The sequence below is a fragment of the Trachypithecus francoisi genome, unplaced genomic scaffold (genome assembly GCF_009764315.1).
Source record: "Trachypithecus francoisi isolate TF-2019V2 unplaced genomic scaffold, Tfra_2.0 Lachesis_group10, whole genome shotgun sequence".
Classification (NCBI taxonomy): Eukaryota; Metazoa; Chordata; class Mammalia; order Primates; family Cercopithecidae; genus Trachypithecus; species Trachypithecus francoisi.
Window position 1 is genome coordinate 53245475 of NW_022681455.1, and position 17839 is coordinate 53263313.

Consider the following 17839-nt stretch of genomic DNA (forward strand, 5'->3'; position numbering starts at 1 on the left):
CCATGCCCAGCTAATTTTTGTATTTTTAGTAGAGGTGGGGTTTCACCATGTTGGTCAGGCCAGTCTTGAACTCCTCACCTCAGGTGATCCACCAGCCTTAGCCTCCCAAAGTGCTGGGATTACAGGTGTGAGTCACCGTGCTTGGCCAAGTTTATTAGATTTATAGATATTATTTGGTAATTACTTTTATGACTTGGCGGTTTCTTTTGCTCAATGGCATCACAGAATGATGGAAATAGTATTTGAAGGATTTTCTCTACATCTCTTTGCTAATTCACGAGCAGAACATCCTCACTAGATAATGTGCACTTTATAAATAATTTACATTCACATTGATGTCACCGTAGACAGACTATTGTCCTGATTAGAAAGGAAGTTGCCAGCACAATGTGAGTCCCTGTAGCTGTAATTATGTCTAGAGGGGCGGGTCTGAGGGGCCAGTCTCTGTACTGTCTCCCTGCCTGGTGAGCGCCAATGCCTGGCAACAGCTTTGGACCAGGAAAGCCCATTTGAACTCTGGTGTCACACCTACCTTGGGCAGACTCTGGATTTCAACTTTCTCATCTGCAAAACGGGGAAGAGAGCTGCCAATACCTAGATACTGGGAGGCAGTCACCTTGGTGTCTCACAATTGAGAGGCGCTCTGCGTCTGACTTCTTTCTAGAACACATTCTGGAAACTGCTTTCTAGAACACCTTCTGAATCCCTGGTGAGCCTGCTAGTGATTCTCAGTGATGTGGAAGGCCACTGAGAATACCATGCTGTTTAATTCAGATCACGAGAAAAACGGCTGTCTCTAGAAAAGCAAACCTTCTCTGGTACAGTTATTTCATCAACCTTTCATTTTTTTTCCCTTCTATCCAAATTTTGTACTTTGATCTACTCTATTCCTACCTCAACTTCTTCAGAAACTTCAAGTCCCACCACAGGTCCTGGGACACAGTCTATTCTCATTTGGATCCTAGGCCAGTGTGGACACTTGGGAGGCTGTCTGATCCCTTGATCTCATTCCATAAAGAAACACATTTAAATCACCTCCCATCAATTTTTTCTCCAGCTAAGGTAAATGTAAAATGAGTTGTAAAAAAATATATAACATGCTTTCTCAAATGTATTCTCCAAACACTAGGAAATAATGCAAAAGAGGCCAAATTAAAGTGTGATACAGTGAATACAGTTGCAGAGAGTCTCACCTAATTTCACATTCACTTATTCACCTGCAGGCAGCTTTCCCGAGCAGTGCTGCAGTCCATGCGGGAAGGCCTTACCCGCCGCAGTCCTAGACAGAGGTTCACTATGTGCAGGCCTCCTTGCATTGACTGTACGTTGTGTGTAACGTTTAATCTTTAAGGCGTTTTTTAGGAAGCATGTTCTACTTTATGTCAATGTCCTGAAAAGGAAAGGAATTAGAAGTAAATCAGGGCTATGCTGGAGTGCTACTTTGACATCGCAGAATGTTCAGGATGGAAGGAACCGGGGCACTCCCACAACCCCCTCGTTTCTACAGGAGACCCAGAGTCATGATGTGCCTCACCAGAATCACATGCCAGTTAGTGCCAGAACAGATAACTTTTGTTCTTGAGTGACAACTTATGACTAGACAATTCTCATATTAAAATCATTTTGTAAGTCAGTTGAAGACATCCAATTTGTCCATTTTTTTTTTTTTGAGAAATCTGAGTTATCTTACTAAATGCTAGTATTAACTGAGCTTTAACCAAGGATACTTTAGTGAAAATAATGTGTTGGGTAATAACATTTTAAATCTGATGAAAAATTGATTAACACACATCTTCCTTGCTTACCTACCTGGTGGTAAACCACTCTTGATAGTAAGTGCCTGTTAGGGTAAAGCCCTGTGCTAAAAGCTTTCTGTTTCACTTCTGCATTTAATTCCAGCCACATTAGCTAAGCATCTGTATCTCTTTTTTATAGTTTAGGAAACTGAGGTTCAGAAAAGAGGTAACTTGCTTGTGGTCCCACAGTAGTAAATACATTGCGAAGCCTTTCTAACAGGTATGCTATGCCACCTCCAAAGACACACAGAATCTTCTAGCACGGACACAGACGCCCCATCTGTGCCCTAGGATATGTAACCTTCTATACCCAGTTCTAAAGTAAATGTGTAGTTTAGGTTCTAGCTTGGGGCCATCACAATTTCCCTCTTCCATTGCCCTTAAGAAAGTAGCTCTGTGTGCTTAGGATTTGGATTCTGACTGTTCCCTTGTAAGATCATGGGGTGACATTTGGCCTTGGTTTTTTTTTTTTTTTTTGAGACAGAGTCTTGCTCTGTTGCCCAGGCAGGCTGGAGTGCAGTGGTGTGATCTCAGTTCACTGCAACCTCCTCCTCCTGGGTTCAAGTGATTCTCCTGCCTCAGCCTCCCGAGTAGCTGGGATTACAGGTGTGCACCACCACACCCAGCTAATTTTTGTATTTTTAGTAGAGATGGGGTTTCACCATGTTGGCCAGGCTGGTTTCGAACTCCTGACCTCAAGTGATCCACCTGCCTTGGTCTCCCAAACTGTTGGGATTACAGGCGTGAGCCACAACACCCAGCCCTGGCCTTGGTTTCAAAGTACACTTAAGCCAGTACTCCTAGAGGGCTGCAGCTCTGCAGGAATGGCATAGGTAGCAGGCAGATGTGACTTAGTCAACCCCTAACCATGTAGTCTTCCTGGAGGACTGAGAGCCACAGCAATTAATAAGGGAGCACGGGGCTGGGTACGGTGGCTTATGCCTGTAATCCCAGCACTTTGGGAGGCTGAGGTGGGCGGATCACAAGGTCAGGAGATGGAGATCATCCTGGCAAACACGGTGAAACCCTGTCTCTACTAAAAATACGGAAAAAAATAAAATAAAAATAAAAATTAGCCGGGCGTGGTGGCGGGTGCCTGTAGTCCCAGCTACTCGGGAGGCTGAGGCAGAACGGCATGAACCCGGGAGGTGGAGCTTGCAGTGAGCCAAGATTGGGCCACTGCACTCCAGCCTGGGCAACAGAGTGAGACACCATCTTAAAAAAAAAAACGGGGAGCAGGGAAAGGCACAAGGTTGTTGGAATCTGGTGCTGATGCTTTCCTACAAACAAGCACCTGTTTCACTGGGAACATTGTCAAGGGGAAAGCACACAATTTGCTGAAAAGTGGTAGCTTGGTTAAAACATTGTCAAATTCATCCAAGGGAAACCTGCATCTATGCCCATTTTTTGAACAAAGAACACCAATAGGAATATGTTGACATAATCACTTAAGAAATATTTGTTTACTAGCCAATGTGGGATTTCAATCCCGACTCATCCCATCAGGGGCCCCATTTTCAGATTTCAAATGCCATCTCTTTGGTGAGGGGCAATTTTCTGGCAAAGGTCTGAGGTCCCCTTTGAACCTGCCCTATCTGACAGAAGACTCCATCAGCTTGTAACTGAGACTAATGTGAGTCCTAGTTCTTGTTATCATCATGTTTCAGCTCCTCCCTGGCACTGCTGGTGATAGGAGCAGGATGGCTGGGGCACAGGCCAGTGACAGGAGGCTCCACTCAGAATGGTTCCTTTACACATAATCACTACTGCCTCTGGGAGCTCTGAGCAACATTCTACACATTTCACCAATGAGAACACCCAGACAATTCCACTCTCTTCCCACCTCACCTCATTTTTAAAACAAGCAGTTTCATCCACACATCCATTCGAGTGCAATGTGTCATTTCCCTCTGGGCCTTCTGTGCATTTGCTCATACTGGTTCCTGTATGTGGAATGCTGTCTCCCAGCACCGTCAGGCTCCATCTACTGAAACCCAGATGGTCTTTGAAGGCTCAGATTAAAAGCTAACTCCTTTACAATGCTTTTCTTACCCACCCTTGCTAGCAGGGTTCTCCCTCCCTGGACTCTCATGGTAGCTGCTTCATACCAATCTCATGGCACTCAACACAAACCATTTTACACAGAAGGCATACGTGTGTATGTTTGATCCCAATTCAGTAGAGGCTCCTGCGAGGGCTGGTTTTCTCATGATCCCCGTTTGCTTAACACACCTAGCTCAGTCCTCTGTACCAAGCACTCTCCCAGTGAACAAGCTCACATTCTGCAAAGGCCTGGCCAACAGAGTAACACAAATGGGGCAACAGACAGGGTGGTAGGTGCTGTTCAGGAGAGTCTTAATTATGTGAGAAAGGGAAGCATTACAACTGGATCTCTGTCACCATTACATTATCCATTCACTGGATCCTGCACTGCTTATTCCTACAACTTCCACCCCAGAAGTCTTCCTTGATCTTAGATCAAGAGTCGAATCCAGACATCCTCTGCTAACTATGGCAAAAACTGGCCCAGGAACTTTCTTTTCAGTGAGCCATAAACATACTGAAGAAAGAGAGAAGAAGATAAGGATTACAAAAATGTCAAGGATAACAAAAACAGGTTTTAAATCTATGCCTGGAATAAGAACTAATGGCCAATGAGGCAATGGTAAAGAGCAGAGCCAAAAACTGACAGCAACCACTATTTGGCTCCATCTGCTCCATTGAGGACAACCATTTCCAAATTAAAGAGTATAGAGAAAAACCTGGTTAGGATTTGAAGTCCAAGAGTGATAACAGGATAGCAGGAGACACCTGTTTTAAATGAGTTCTCATGAAAGACATGTCAGTCACTGAAACAACCTGTGGATATAACTTCAGAATTGTTGTCAGAACTCCAGAGAAATAACGAACAAAGTCCAGATACTGATAATCACTGCCCTATTTTCCAAAGTAGGTTCTAAAAACTCCAGAATGGTGAATTTAATGTAAAACTCTGGCAAAATCAGGAATATAGATGGTGAACATTTGACTCCTAAGAATTGCTGATTTCAACACTGACTTAACAAAGAAAATGTCATACAAAATAACTTCCTTCCTTTTGATAGGATTACTAGAGCAGCCAATCAGGGAAATAACAGTGAAACAATAGCTTACAGCTGAAAGAGACCAGTGGGGTGAGTTGAGATTACAATCCTGAAGGTAAGTTATCACTTATACTTTGAGCTAGATGGAGTTCCAAAGGCTATATATATACAGTATCATTAGTCATTTATTTAATCCTTACAAGGACTCTATAACATAGAAACTAACATGATTCCTATTTGGCAGATGAGAAAAACTAAGGCAAAGTTTTCTTGCCAAAAGGTCACACAGGGAGGATTTCAACCCAGTCAATGCAGCCTCCAAGCTGTACTTCTCTTTTTTTTTTTTTTGAGACGGAGTCTCGCTCTGTCGCCCAGGCTGGAGTGCAGTGGCCGGATCTCAGCTCACTACAAGCTCTGCCTCCCGGGTTCACGCCATTCTCCTGCCTCAGCCTCCCGAGTAGCTGGGACTACAGGCGCCCGCCACCTCGCCCGGCTAGTTTTTTTGTATTTTTTAGTAGAGACGGGGTTTCACCGTGTTAGCCAGGAGGGTCTCGATCTCCTGACCTCGTGATCCGCCCGTCTCGGCCTCCCAAAGTGCTGGGATTACAGGCTTGAGCCACCGCGCCCGGCCATGTACTTCTCATATTAGTTTACAATGCCCTTCTACATGATTAGCAAGGCTGCTAAAAACAGAGGGAGAAATGGGAATCTTCCCTTTTCCATACAGGAAAAAGGAGAGCAGAACACATCTGCCTTCTCTCTTGCCTCTTATCCACTCACTTCTCTGAAAGGAGGAGGGATTGCTGCTTGAGAGTTGCAGCTAAGCACACTTCCTTGGCATGGTAAGGTCATCAGTGTAGAATCTGCCACTACAAGGGGAAGTTTACAATTTAAGGTAGGTAAATTCCAGGACTGATATTTAATATATTTTAATAACCACTTTATCACTAGACCAACCATCAGAGCAACCACTGGTGTGCTACTGAGCCCTGGTAAGTTAGGTTAACAGAATTATTAGCAAGGGTTAATTAGAGAACCACACTCTGGTCTTAGTTTCACCAGTCCAGCCTTCTTAGTAAGACACATGCTATTTTAATTCCTACTGGTCTAATTTCCAGTATTTTTTCAATTTGTTCTGAACTTAGAGGGGAAAGACAGGGATATAATTTATTACCATCAGCTCCCCAACAATCCTCTTGTGCCTTCTGGATAATATCCCAAGTACTAAATGCAGTTTTAGGTGACATTTCTCTGGAGTTCTGACAATTCTGCAGTCATATCCGCAGGTAGTTTCAGCAACTAACATATCTTTCATGTGCACTCATTTAAAACAGTATAGGCTCACTCTTGGCTCTTAGGTGCTTTCTAGTTTAGCACCTAAGAGCCTATACTGGGGACCGTATGGCATGAAGCAGATGGAAGGAAGATGGACCATCCACGTCATCTCTCCCGCTGTAGACATGAATGCACCTGTAAATTGAAACAAAATGGGGTAGGCTGGGAAGGGCCACAATCTGGGACATAAAATGATCTTTGGCAAAGAAAATGACTGAGCTTTAGGTTCAAAGGGGAGGGGACCTCATTACTCTACAGTAGAGGTCAGCAAACTGTGGGCACAGGCTGTTTTGTAATTTTTTTTTTTTTTAAAGATGGGGTCTCAGTCTGTTGCCCAGACTGGAGTGCAGTCACATGACCCTTGCTCACCGTAACCTCGAACTCATGGGTTCAAGCGATCTTTGGCCTCATCCTCCTGAGAAGCTGGGACTGCCGGTATGTACCACCATGTCCAGCTAGTTTCTAAAAATTTTTTGTAGAGATGAGGTCTTGCTATGTTGTCCAAACTTGTAAATAAAGTTTTATTAGAACACAGTCATGTATATTCCTTTATATATTGTCTATGGCTGTTTTTGCGCTCCACGATGGCACAGTCAAGTGGCTGCAAAAGGGACTGCATGTCCTGCAAAGCCTGAAATATTTTCCAACTGGTTCTTTCCAGAAAATAATTTTGCAGACCTATGGTCTAGACCTAGGAAAGTAATTCTAACATTCTCGGGGTAAGGCGAGAGACTGGGGCCAACGGGAGGAAGGATAAAGGAGCATGTTTAGAGCTGGAACCTTTAGTGGGATTACCTGGAGGAGGCAGAGAGGACAGCATTAGGGTGGAACCACCACTATGCGTTATTATGCAGGGTCCTTCCTCGTTGACAACTAAGCAATAATATGGCCTTCCAAACTGAATGATTTACATCCATTTGTGTAAGCTCCTAGACAGTGAATGAAGTGGATTTTTCTCCAGTTCTTCAGAATTGCCAGCACAAAAAATGTAAAACGAAGGCACAGGTAATCAAAAATGTTTTAATGATTACTGTTTAGACATTTAACAATGTGGGTATATCCAGGTGAGCTAAGCACACTTTGACAGCACACTATTGAATGTTATAGTTTCTGTATTTGAAATATGTAAAGACATCTGCAAATTAGTACCTAGGAATGAAGACATACATTTATAAATATACACATTCTAGGTTTGTAAGGTAAATGTAAACAGATGCCATGACTCCTTTTCAAACAGAAAACCCACAAGACTAATAGAGAACCAATAGGCTCCCTATAGTATGAATGTGCAAAATTAAAGCATGGTAAACTGATATTTACATAAATATCAAACCAACAATTAGTTTATACATTGTCAATGACCTTCTAAGATATGTCATGAGTGGTTCCACGAATATCTTTCCCCCAGTGGAGAAGGTATTCAGAGGCTAAATTCCAATACTTTAAAATGACACACATCATAGGCTTTATCTGTTTGACCACTGCCTCAAATGTGTGAGATGTGATTTTATGATAAGCAGTCTATTATTTTTAAACAAGAGGTTCTAAACAAATCTTTAGATTCTAAGCAGAAAGAAATTACAAGTACTATTAGATTTACATTAAACAAGTTACCTCTATCAAATTTCTCGATTCTCTTATGCCGTAGCTATACTTGATTTTACCTTGAACATTTTTAAAGTCCTTTCCCCACCCCCCTTTGTTAATTTTGGTAAACTAGGCACATTTTACAAGGAAATCTGTGTCAAAACAGATAACAGTACAGAAATCAATCCAAATTTAGACCCTGGCAACCAGTTCCCCATTGCTCATCTACGGGACTCTGTCAAATGATAAATAGGCAATCATCTCTCTTGAAAAGTATACACCCTCTCTCGCACTGGCGGAAAGCAAAATTGACTTTTTGTTTGCAGTATAAAAACACTTAGCACTTCAGAAATTAAAAATGGCCTACTCACCCTCCACCCTTCCTAAAATCGCGAGGACAAAGAATATATACTTAAGTTTCATCAAGACTGCTTTAGAGCCCCCCCTCTTTTACATTAATAGTGGCACTCAAAATAAAAAAATAAGATCTGTTAAAAAGTTAAACTGACTGTTCCGCTAGATTTGAGCCTGCTTGATTCAAAGCCAATAGTACAAAACTGAAGGTGCCGCGTCTGATTTCACATCAACAAGTCATTGGAAACTATATGTCACATGAGTTTCATAAATCATGGTCTTTGATTTTTTTCTAAATAGAGCTATTACAAATTAATACAAACTTGAAACATACCCTAATTTAAACTAACAAGCTTTGGGCCCTGCTTTTTAAATTTTAAGGCATGTGTGTTTCTCTACTGTAACAACATTGTACAAATTTACATTTACAATCACATGCATGATCTACAGTTAAAAAAAAAGTTTGGATTACAGTGTTTTTAAATTGTGAATCACAATTCAGCACCTATCATGTTATAACTAATAAGGCAACAGCAGTGTTGTATACTACAATAATACTCCCTTTCCACAGTCTACCGCAGGGGTCACTGAGAGCCCAGAAATGTTAGAAATCTTATCCCTACTTATATAATCTGTATAGGTTTTCTAGGGGTTTTGAATTGATGAAAGAAGTCCTACATGAATCACACTATTGTAGGCCAGACTAGTTACAGCAGCTGTTAACGAGCATTGGGGCACAACTCATATTGTGCTTACAATCAGATGACGTGGTTTGGAGGGTTTCAATTCTTTGACTTCAATCCTTCCGCAGTTTCCTTGGCTTCACATTGTTTTCCAGGGGTGAAAAGCTGTTGGTGTGTCCGTTCACAACAGCCACGGACCCATTCTGGTGGTCCTTCAGGTGGTCTTTCCTTCGGGAGGCCCCCTTCTTGTTGTAGGTCTAAAATGTGTAAGGGCAGATGAGAACCAAATGACCACAGACAGTTTTCTTTACAGGGAGCTTTACTGGGAATTGCATCTCTAACACTAGGCCTAGTTTTCTTTTAAGATCAAATCTTATCAAGGAGAAACTCCTGTGGTCAAGTCCCCATGACTAAATCTTTTGTCACTGGTTTCAATCATTCTTGCTTTTTTTTTCTGAGGCTTAGCCTGAGGTAAGTTAACTGAATCACAGGCTGCAACAGAAATACTATTTAAAATGTCACACAGAAAATTCAATTTACATTTTACTCTGCTTTGCCTTTTAATATATGGAAGGTAGATGACAGGGGTTATGTGGCCAAATTGGCCTTTCCCACCGGGCAGTAGCTCTCTCAACACCTACATCCCTTCTTCGTCTTCAAAAGTTCCTCACTGCCTCAGCGACTATCTCGGCCTTCATGAACAAAGTGCTATGCTGCTATAAGCAGTTAGAATAAATGTGATTTCAGTTTCATCAGGTCCTATCCTTTCACCTTCCTTGTACCTGGTGTATGTCCCACAGTGCAGCCATAAACTATGAAGCCCAGAAATATATGACTTCAACTCAAACCCAACATGCCACACACAGGTGCCTATGGGCACAGAAGAGGAAAGGACAAATGTCTGAGCCTCAGGACTCGCAGCCACTGCCCTTGCTCCTGACCTCTGTGTTTTGCCCAGATCAGCAGGCCTTATGGCCACCAGGCACTGGCAACAATGGCAGGACAGATGTCATGTGGGGGGTGACACATGGCAGGAGAATGAGCAGTGGCTGCAATGTGGTCAGGCACCACTGGAGACGATCTGCCCTAAATGGACCTTTCTGTGAGCAAAGACCTACGTCACCACATCATATGCTTAGGAATGAACCGAATCCTCACACCTGAGGACTAAATGTATAAGAAAGCTGGGACAAAAAAGCGGATCTCCGTATCTGAGGACTGTGATAAAAATCTCTTCTGAAATTTTATTTGGCCATGACGTTCAAGGTAGTGAACTGAGAGATTTCTGATTGAAGTCACCTCTCATGTCTCTCTGCTGCAGGTCAGAGGGAAGCAACACAGGATCCTGCTGCACAGTTTTCCATTTCCCAGGGGAATCCCAAGACTCCCTCACCCAGGCTCTACAACAGGGTTCTAGAGTGTCTTCCAGTGAGCTGTGAGCCCCCCAGAGACAGGGGCTGCTCTTGTCATAGTGACTCCATTAGAGGCCAGAGCCTGTCACCCAGCAAAGGCTCCACATGCCCATTAAGTTAACAGATGAGGGCCTTTGTTGGTAAAGGCCCCAGATACCAAGTCCCAGAGAAGAGTGAGATTTACCTGAATGTAGAAATTTGTGAAGAGAGCAATCAGGGAAATCATGTATCCAATCTGGAAATACAACCAACCAAGAGGGAATGTGCACGGCCAGATGACCCCGCAGCTGGTCTGGATGATTGTCAGCACAAACTGAAGCTGGGGAACAGAGGGGATGCAGCTGAGCAGGGACAGTGCATGGACGAGGCCCCACACCAGGCAGACTTTTTACCCAGCATCACCTAAATTTCTGAATTACCACTTACTACCCTTTCTGCAGGTACAGCAGTCACTTCATGAACACAACACATACACAACACTTATCCTAAACTCTAGGTGTGTTTGTCTTATACATATTCTTCCTCTGCCCTCCAAGCTATTTAAACTACCTTCTCCAAAATTCAAGGACACACTATAGAGAGATGCAAGACTTTGTTTTTGTTTTTTGAGAAGGAAGAGTGAGCATGTATGTTGAAAGGGCACTAGTAACATCACTGCAGGATGTGCCACCTGGCTGGACATTCTTCCAACTCCTTATCCATGGACCCTTCTAGTTTAGTGAAGGCTGATGAATAGATTTAAACCTTTACTGGCAAACAACAGTAAGTGCATCAATTAATTCTGATGAATAAACCTTGAAACGCATGTGAACTGGTTAGACAAATGGTGGAAAGATGTTTTAAAAAGGATTAGACTCAGGCCGGGCATGGTGGTCACACCTGTTATCCCAGCACTTTGGGAGGCCAAGGCTGGTGGATCACGAGGTCAAGAGATCAACACCATCCTGGCCAAAATGGTGAAACCCTGTCTCTACTAAAAATACAAAAATTAGCCGGGCATGATGGCACGTGCCTGTAGTCTCAGCTACTTGGGAGGCTGAGATAGGAGAGTCACTTGAACCCAGGAGGCAGAGGTTGCAGTGAACCAAGATCGCGCCACTGCACTCCAGCTTGGTGACAGAGTGAGACTCCATCTCAAACCAAAAAAGGGCTAGGCTCTGCGCACTGTATTTCTGGCAGCTCCAATGTTCCTATGTAGAGGTTTTTATTTTTAATTTTTGAGACAGGGTCTTTCTATGTTGCCCAGGGTGGCCTCAAACTCCTAGGTTCAAGAGATCCTTCTATCTCAGCCCCCTGAGTAACTGGGACTCCAAGCCATGACCCACTGGGCCTGGCTGTTTGCCTTCCCTTTTTAAGGTTAGTACTGCAGACTGAGGAATAACTAGGAGTGGTGCTTAAAATAAATCCTGACAACCTGGGTAGGTTTAATCTTCCACCTCAAAGTACAGAGCCTAATGGGAGACCAACTTTGCCAGTCTTGTCTTTTAAATTCTGCTTCCGCCAGACCCAAAACTGTGGTATAAATCAATTTCTGCATCGTTTCTCCTCAAGTATAACAAGGAGGTTAATCAACAATTTTCCTTTTTCACAGGTGGGTGAGAAAACATAGCAGTTGACAGGGAGGTGAAAATGAAATATCAAACACTTTAGTCTCTCAGAAGATTTTCTCAAGACTTTTTTCTTCAGATTGTTATTATTTTTAAGATTGAAAAATCCTAATCGACTTGAAGGGGTCTGAATCAGCTTGGTCTGTTTAGAAAAATGTGTTAATAAGGCAAGGAAAGGGCAAAAGATTTAATGTCCACACCCCTCAGTCAGCTAGCTTTGGCTTATTGTCTCAGTGTCATCTATAAAATAGGGACAATAATATGTTTTTTTTTTTTTTTTTTTTTTTTGGTAGAGACAGGGTTTCACTATGTTCCCCAGGCTGGTCTTAAACTCCTGGCCTCAAGTGATCCTCCTGCCTTGACCTCCCAAAAATGCTGTGATTACATATGTGAGCCACTGTGCCTGGCCTGGGGACAAAAATATGAAATCAGGCTACTGGAACAATCTATGTAAAATCATGTACTTAGTATGAGTGCCTAACATGTGCTCAACACATAGGAAATGTCAGTGTTTAACATGAGCAGTAGTAGTATTAATTAGTTCACAGAAGAATTCATAAGAGGAGAGAAAGAGGTTAACTATAATATACTGATAAATGGAGAAGGCTTAATCAAGATGGTGAGAAGTATCAGGTGAAGTGGCCTGGCCCTGGCAGTAAAACAGGGGAGGGAGCTGTTAACTGAAGCAAACAGCTGCTATCCTCACCAACAGGTACTCCTCTGCATGGGGGCTGAGGGGTCACCCATACCTGCCAGACAAATATCCTTGCTGCCTAGTAATGGGCTACACATACCCTGGACTCCATACTACTCTCCGGCTCCTTCTAAAACCCCCAGAAACACAGAACTTTCATTTTGGATTCTGGACCATAATTAGAAAACACACACACATACACACACACACACATATACACACATACATGCATATGTGCTTATGTGCAAAAACTCAGAAGAGCTGAACTTGAAGTTGGCAACTTAGATTCTAGCCCTCTTTCTACAATTCAACTAGCTGTACGCCCATGGTCACAGTTCACTATCAATTCAAAATAAGAAAATTCCCTAATCTACCCACTTCAAGGAATTTAATTATATCAAATGAAAAAGGGTGGAGAAGGGGCATCTTAGATGCTATTACACAACACTAAAACCAGGAAGAGGTCTGTATCCACCAGGAAGCAAGTCCTGGGGAAAGAGGCCAAGTCACTCACCAGCTGCCCCTGAGTGATGTACTTCTTCCACCAGAGGTATGGACGCATGGAAGGGACCGACGACAAACCATAGTAAGAGTACATGAGCACGTGGATGAAGCTATTAAGTGTGGCACCAAAATAAGCTGCAGGAACAGAGGGATTTGGGAAGGAGAATGTATTAGTGTTTTAAACAGAATAGGTGGTAAAAAAAAAAAAAAAAAATCCAAGATTCTTTTTGAATCAGAAAGAGAGATGATTTCCAACAGGGCTGACAAACACTGCAACAGCAAGCACTGCATGGATGTGTAATAAGAATTCAATTTCCACTTGGGCAGGCAGCCACCAAGAGGCTCCGAGCCCAGGGGTCAGCTGTAGCTGCTAGGGGCCCATCTGACACAGAAGCCATGACGCCATTCCGGCACCTACAGGCTTTGTTGCAGATGCCCACCAACTCCCAGAGGCAGCTGTTTTTCTTTACATACACAACTGCCTCAGATATGCTCTCTGAAGGCTATGGAAGACAGCTGATGGGCGACATGCTCAAAAATGGCTGTTTCTACACATTTGCTGGGGTGTGGAGAGGTCTCTGAAGCCACTTCTAATTATTCCACAGGACTGCAGTGTTGAGGTCATACATTTTTATTAATAATAGAGTCGGCCGGGCGCGGTGGCTCAAGCCTGTAATCCCAGCACTTTGGGAGGCCGAGACGGGCGGATCACGAGGTCAGGAGATCGAGACCATCCTGGCTAACACGGTGAAACCCCGTCTCTACTAAAAATACAAAAAAAAAAAACTAGCCGGGCGAGGTGGCGGGCGCCTGTAGTCCCAGCTACTCGGGAGGCTGAGGCAGGAGAATGGCGTAAACCCCGGAGGCGGAGCTTGCAGTGAGCTGAGATCAGGCCACTGCACTCCAGTCCGGGTGACAGAGCGAGACTCCGCCTCAAAAAAAAAAAAAAAATAATAATAATAATAGAGTCAAGAGTCTAGTTCCTCAGAGATAAAAGAGCCATCTTATCACATCATTTTCAATGTCCAGTAGGACCACTAGTTTTTTTTCCAGACTCTGTCCTCCTCCCCAACAGTCAGCAACCAAACCAAGCCATACAGCTTTTCCCTGTGCAGTTGGAGGTGCTTGGTTTTAGGTAAGTTTCTACTCCTGGCTATGACAGGAACTGGCTGTTTGACTTTGGACATGTCACACCCATTCCCTGGTTCAGTTTCTCATGGGCCAAGTGGAGCTAATTAAATCTGTCCTCCTGAAAGTTCTCTGAAAATTTAAAGCATTCTTCAAATGTAGGGAGGGGCTGTTTCTATTAGAAAGTTAGGTCAGTTAATCCACCATCATGAACTGTGACAGTGGGAGGAAGAGGGAGCAGAAAGTCCCAGCTCTACCCACCTTTCTGTGGTCTCAGTTTCCTCCCAAACCCAAAGGATCTGTATTTGGAAAGTTTTTTTTTTTCTCCTAGCTCTGGAATTCCATGATACTGTGAATCTTGGTAGGCTCAGGTAATCAAGGGCGGTGCTATCCCAGAGAAAAAGTATGGTAAATAGACCCGTAGGTTCTCAAGTTAAATTCTTCAGTGTTGGGATGACAGGACTTTTGACTGAGACATTTGCTAAAACTCCCAGGCTGAATCTCAAGGTAGCAATCTCTGAAAATTTTAAGAAACTCTGGACTACAACCTTTCCAAAAACCAAGTACACAACCTTAGAAAATTTATCTCAAGTTTTGGTGCTTGTTATGGAAGACACCCTGATCACCAGGCTTCAGGGAATATGAGGGTTGTTAGAACATGTGGAGACTTCCTAATGCATGACAGACAGCTAAAGCTGTATTTCAAAATGAGCCTTGCTCCCTGTACTCATGCAACAGTGTGATCCTATTTTCCTCACTTGCCCCTCTCAAACACTTCCACATCATACAGAAGGACCAGAAAGAACCTGGACAGTTGCCCTCTAAGACAGAGAATACTGTACCTATTGCTTAATATGTCCCCAGTGGTATCTCCCTCATCTTGCCCAATCAGCACAGAAAGTTCACTTAACTAAAAAAGGGTTTTGTTTGCATAGGTACATAAACTATCACTAAAAGCAACTTGAACACGAAGTTGAAAGCCTGACCTAGGCATTTACAGCAACAGCACCTTTTCTGAAAGCCTTAGTTTCAACTCTCCTCCCTGCTCACACCTGTTCCCCAAGTCCCCATCTCTAACACTTACAGTGGCCGCAGGGGACCCAGTTCATCACAAACCACCAGATGTTCAGCATCGAGGCATGGTGGTAGACGTGCAGGACTGTGATCTGGTGGTTGTTCTTGCGCAGAATGAAGAAGAAGGTGTCCATAAATTCTATGAGTTTGGAGAAGTAGTACCACCAGAGGACACGGATAATCTGAGGAAAGGGTCAAAGATTTAATAGGCTTATCCTCACGGCTTCTCTGGAATATTGCCTCTATAATGTTTCACTAATATCCAAAAATCTGATGTCAACTCAGAGAAGCCTGAGTGCCCCAACAGCTCTTAATGTCCATCAGTGGTTGGGAGCTATCGTCACTCTCCAAGTAACTTTAACCAAAGAACATGGTTGGGCTGGGACAGCTGGAGGGGTTTGAAATGACTATAGGAAATGTTTTGAAAGGGTCCCTGACACTCTTTGAGACTAATAAAAACATGAGGCTCAAGGTTCAAAACCTTGAAGTCTGCCTATTCCCTCTGGAAGCAGCCTGCACAGCCATTAGCAAAGGAAAACCATCTGAAAAAATGAAAATTTCAGGGACTAGCATGGGGCAACTGACCTAAGACACACAGAAGGAATCAGAACCTGCAGTGTCAGGTCTCTGCCTAATTAAACATATCAAACAGGTGCTCTAAGGAGATGACTGCCCATGCTGAGCTGCGACTGTTGGCCTGTGATTTAAAATAAACCTCACGAGTGGAAGTCAGATTTTATTTTTAACACCACTACTCGGAAAAAAAGTAATTGGATGAATGATTTTAAAAATTTAAGACATTGCTCTCATGATCCTGTTTGTGTAAATATAACATGCTGACAAATGCATGTGATTTTTCCTGCCAACTGTTAACAGGAGTTATTTTTACAGAGGGGGATGCTTTAGGTTTTATTTTATACCTTTCACGTTCAAATTTTAATACCATGTATATATATTGCCTTTTTTATTCTTTTAAAAATATCAACAGGGATTGCCTGAGAAGTGAGGTTATGGGCCATTTTGTATTTTATACAATTTATTTTTTAAAAACTCAACACTTACAATAAAGTTTCTGAAAAAGAGACAGTACCTTCATATCTGATTCTCCTGCGGTACGTGTGCCCTGACAGAAGAAGTTGTATTTGCCTTCCCATACTCCTGTTACTAACTAAAAAAGAAGAAAAAGTCAGTCACCAACAGCATCTGAGCCATGTAAAGTCCTGTTTGAACTTTATTAGTTGCAGAATCTGTGATAATTTACCTTGGGCTGTGCTGAGCCAAGTTTGCTCTGAGAAAAAACAATTGTAGGGAAGTGTAAACAAAAGGAAAGCTTTAATGACTTGAGCCTCAATTTCCTAAGGGACAGGCTTAAAAGTCACTCCCAGGCTGCTGCCCTCAGAGACCCTCCTTTACCACGCTGCCTCTCTGCAGAACGCTCAGCCCGTCACCCCCTTGGTCCTAGCACAAGTGCCCAGACCAAGCCAATCATAGGCTCCCTGCTCTGCCCCACAGAGGCCTCTGGCTGCTTTCCCTAAGCCAGTGCTCCTCAAACTTCAGTGTGCAGCATCAGAATTACCTGAGGGGTGAGTTATTAAAACATGGGTCCCTGGGGGTGCTTCTGTTTCAATAGGTCTGGGGCCTAGAATTTGTATGTCTAACAGAGTCCAGGTGATACTGATGCTGCTGATATGGAAATCATACTTTGAGAACCACTGCTGTAGGCCCAGGGATAATTCAGTCCAACTTCATCTTCATTATTTCCTGTTGTTGTATGTACAATCCTCTGGATCCATGAATTAGGCTTCACAGCCTGAAGAAATTGTGCCCATGCCTCAGAATCACTTGCAGCGCAGTAGGCACTGTGCTGACAGAGAGGACCCCAGAATTCGGGGTGCAGGCTCTACATCACAGCCCTGCAGTTATCACAGGTCCATGGCTGTGATGCAGAGCCTGCACCCCGATTCTTGTGTCCCCTGTCCTTGAACACAAGAGTTTAGCTTGGTGAGCAACACAGATTCCCCGCAGGGAACAAGAAGTGATTACGAGGATCTGAAGACACCTTGTGATATTTCCACCCAGTTTGACCTCAGAAATAAATGCCAAAAATGGGTGCACTCCTATACTCACACTGCATATCCTGCCTTCTATCTGATTTTTCTTTGGTTATCTTTTTCTCGCCATTTTCCTTCTGCTTTGTCACCTTCTACACATAAAAAAGCACTGAGACTTAACAGGCTTTTCATGGCCAAACAAGAGCACAAGGATTTAGCATGGGGGAAGCCCCAGTTCATGATGAAGAGCCATGGATTAGGAGGAAGGCTTGAGTGCCAGGCCCAGTACCTGGGACAAGCCAGCTACTTCCTGTGGGCTCTTGTTGTTTTTACTGTAAAAGGATGAAGTTGGACTAAATTATCTCTAAAGGGTTTATTCCAATTTTCTGTAGCTTCATGTTAACAGACTTTAAAATCAGACCACACAACAAACTATTCTATACTATCTTTGAAAGAACAGTATCCACATGGTAATTCATTAGAAGGCGTATTAACTTTTTGGTCTTATATCACTCTCTAAAGTCATGGTCA

At 43.2% G+C, this 17839-nt stretch overlaps 1 protein-coding gene and 1 pseudogene across 4 annotated transcripts in view; both read right to left on the reverse strand.

Moving 5' to 3' along the window:
• LOC117087369 overlaps positions 1–8927 on the reverse strand; it is a 35542-nt pseudogene extending 26615 nt beyond the window's left edge.
• Positions 7215–17839, reverse strand: part of ELOVL5 (ELOVL fatty acid elongase 5) — a 79991-nt gene continuing 69366 nt past the window's right edge. For 3 of the 4 annotated variants that reach the window (XM_033217464.1, XM_033217463.1, XM_033217465.1), the window contains exons 4-8: positions 16348–16425; positions 15268–15439; positions 13066–13190; positions 10435–10569; positions 7216–9095 (exon numbers count right to left, since the gene is read on the reverse strand). In XM_033217464.1, the coding sequence (XP_033073355.1) occupies positions 8952–9095; positions 10435–10569; positions 13066–13190; positions 15268–15439; positions 16348–16425 (654 nt within the window). In that variant the 3' untranslated portion in view covers positions 7216–8951. Of the gene's footprint in view, positions 9096–10434; positions 10570–13065; positions 13191–15267; positions 15440–16347; positions 16426–17839 lie in introns of all 4 variants that reach the window. The other variant, XM_033217462.1, reaches the window with a different exon arrangement.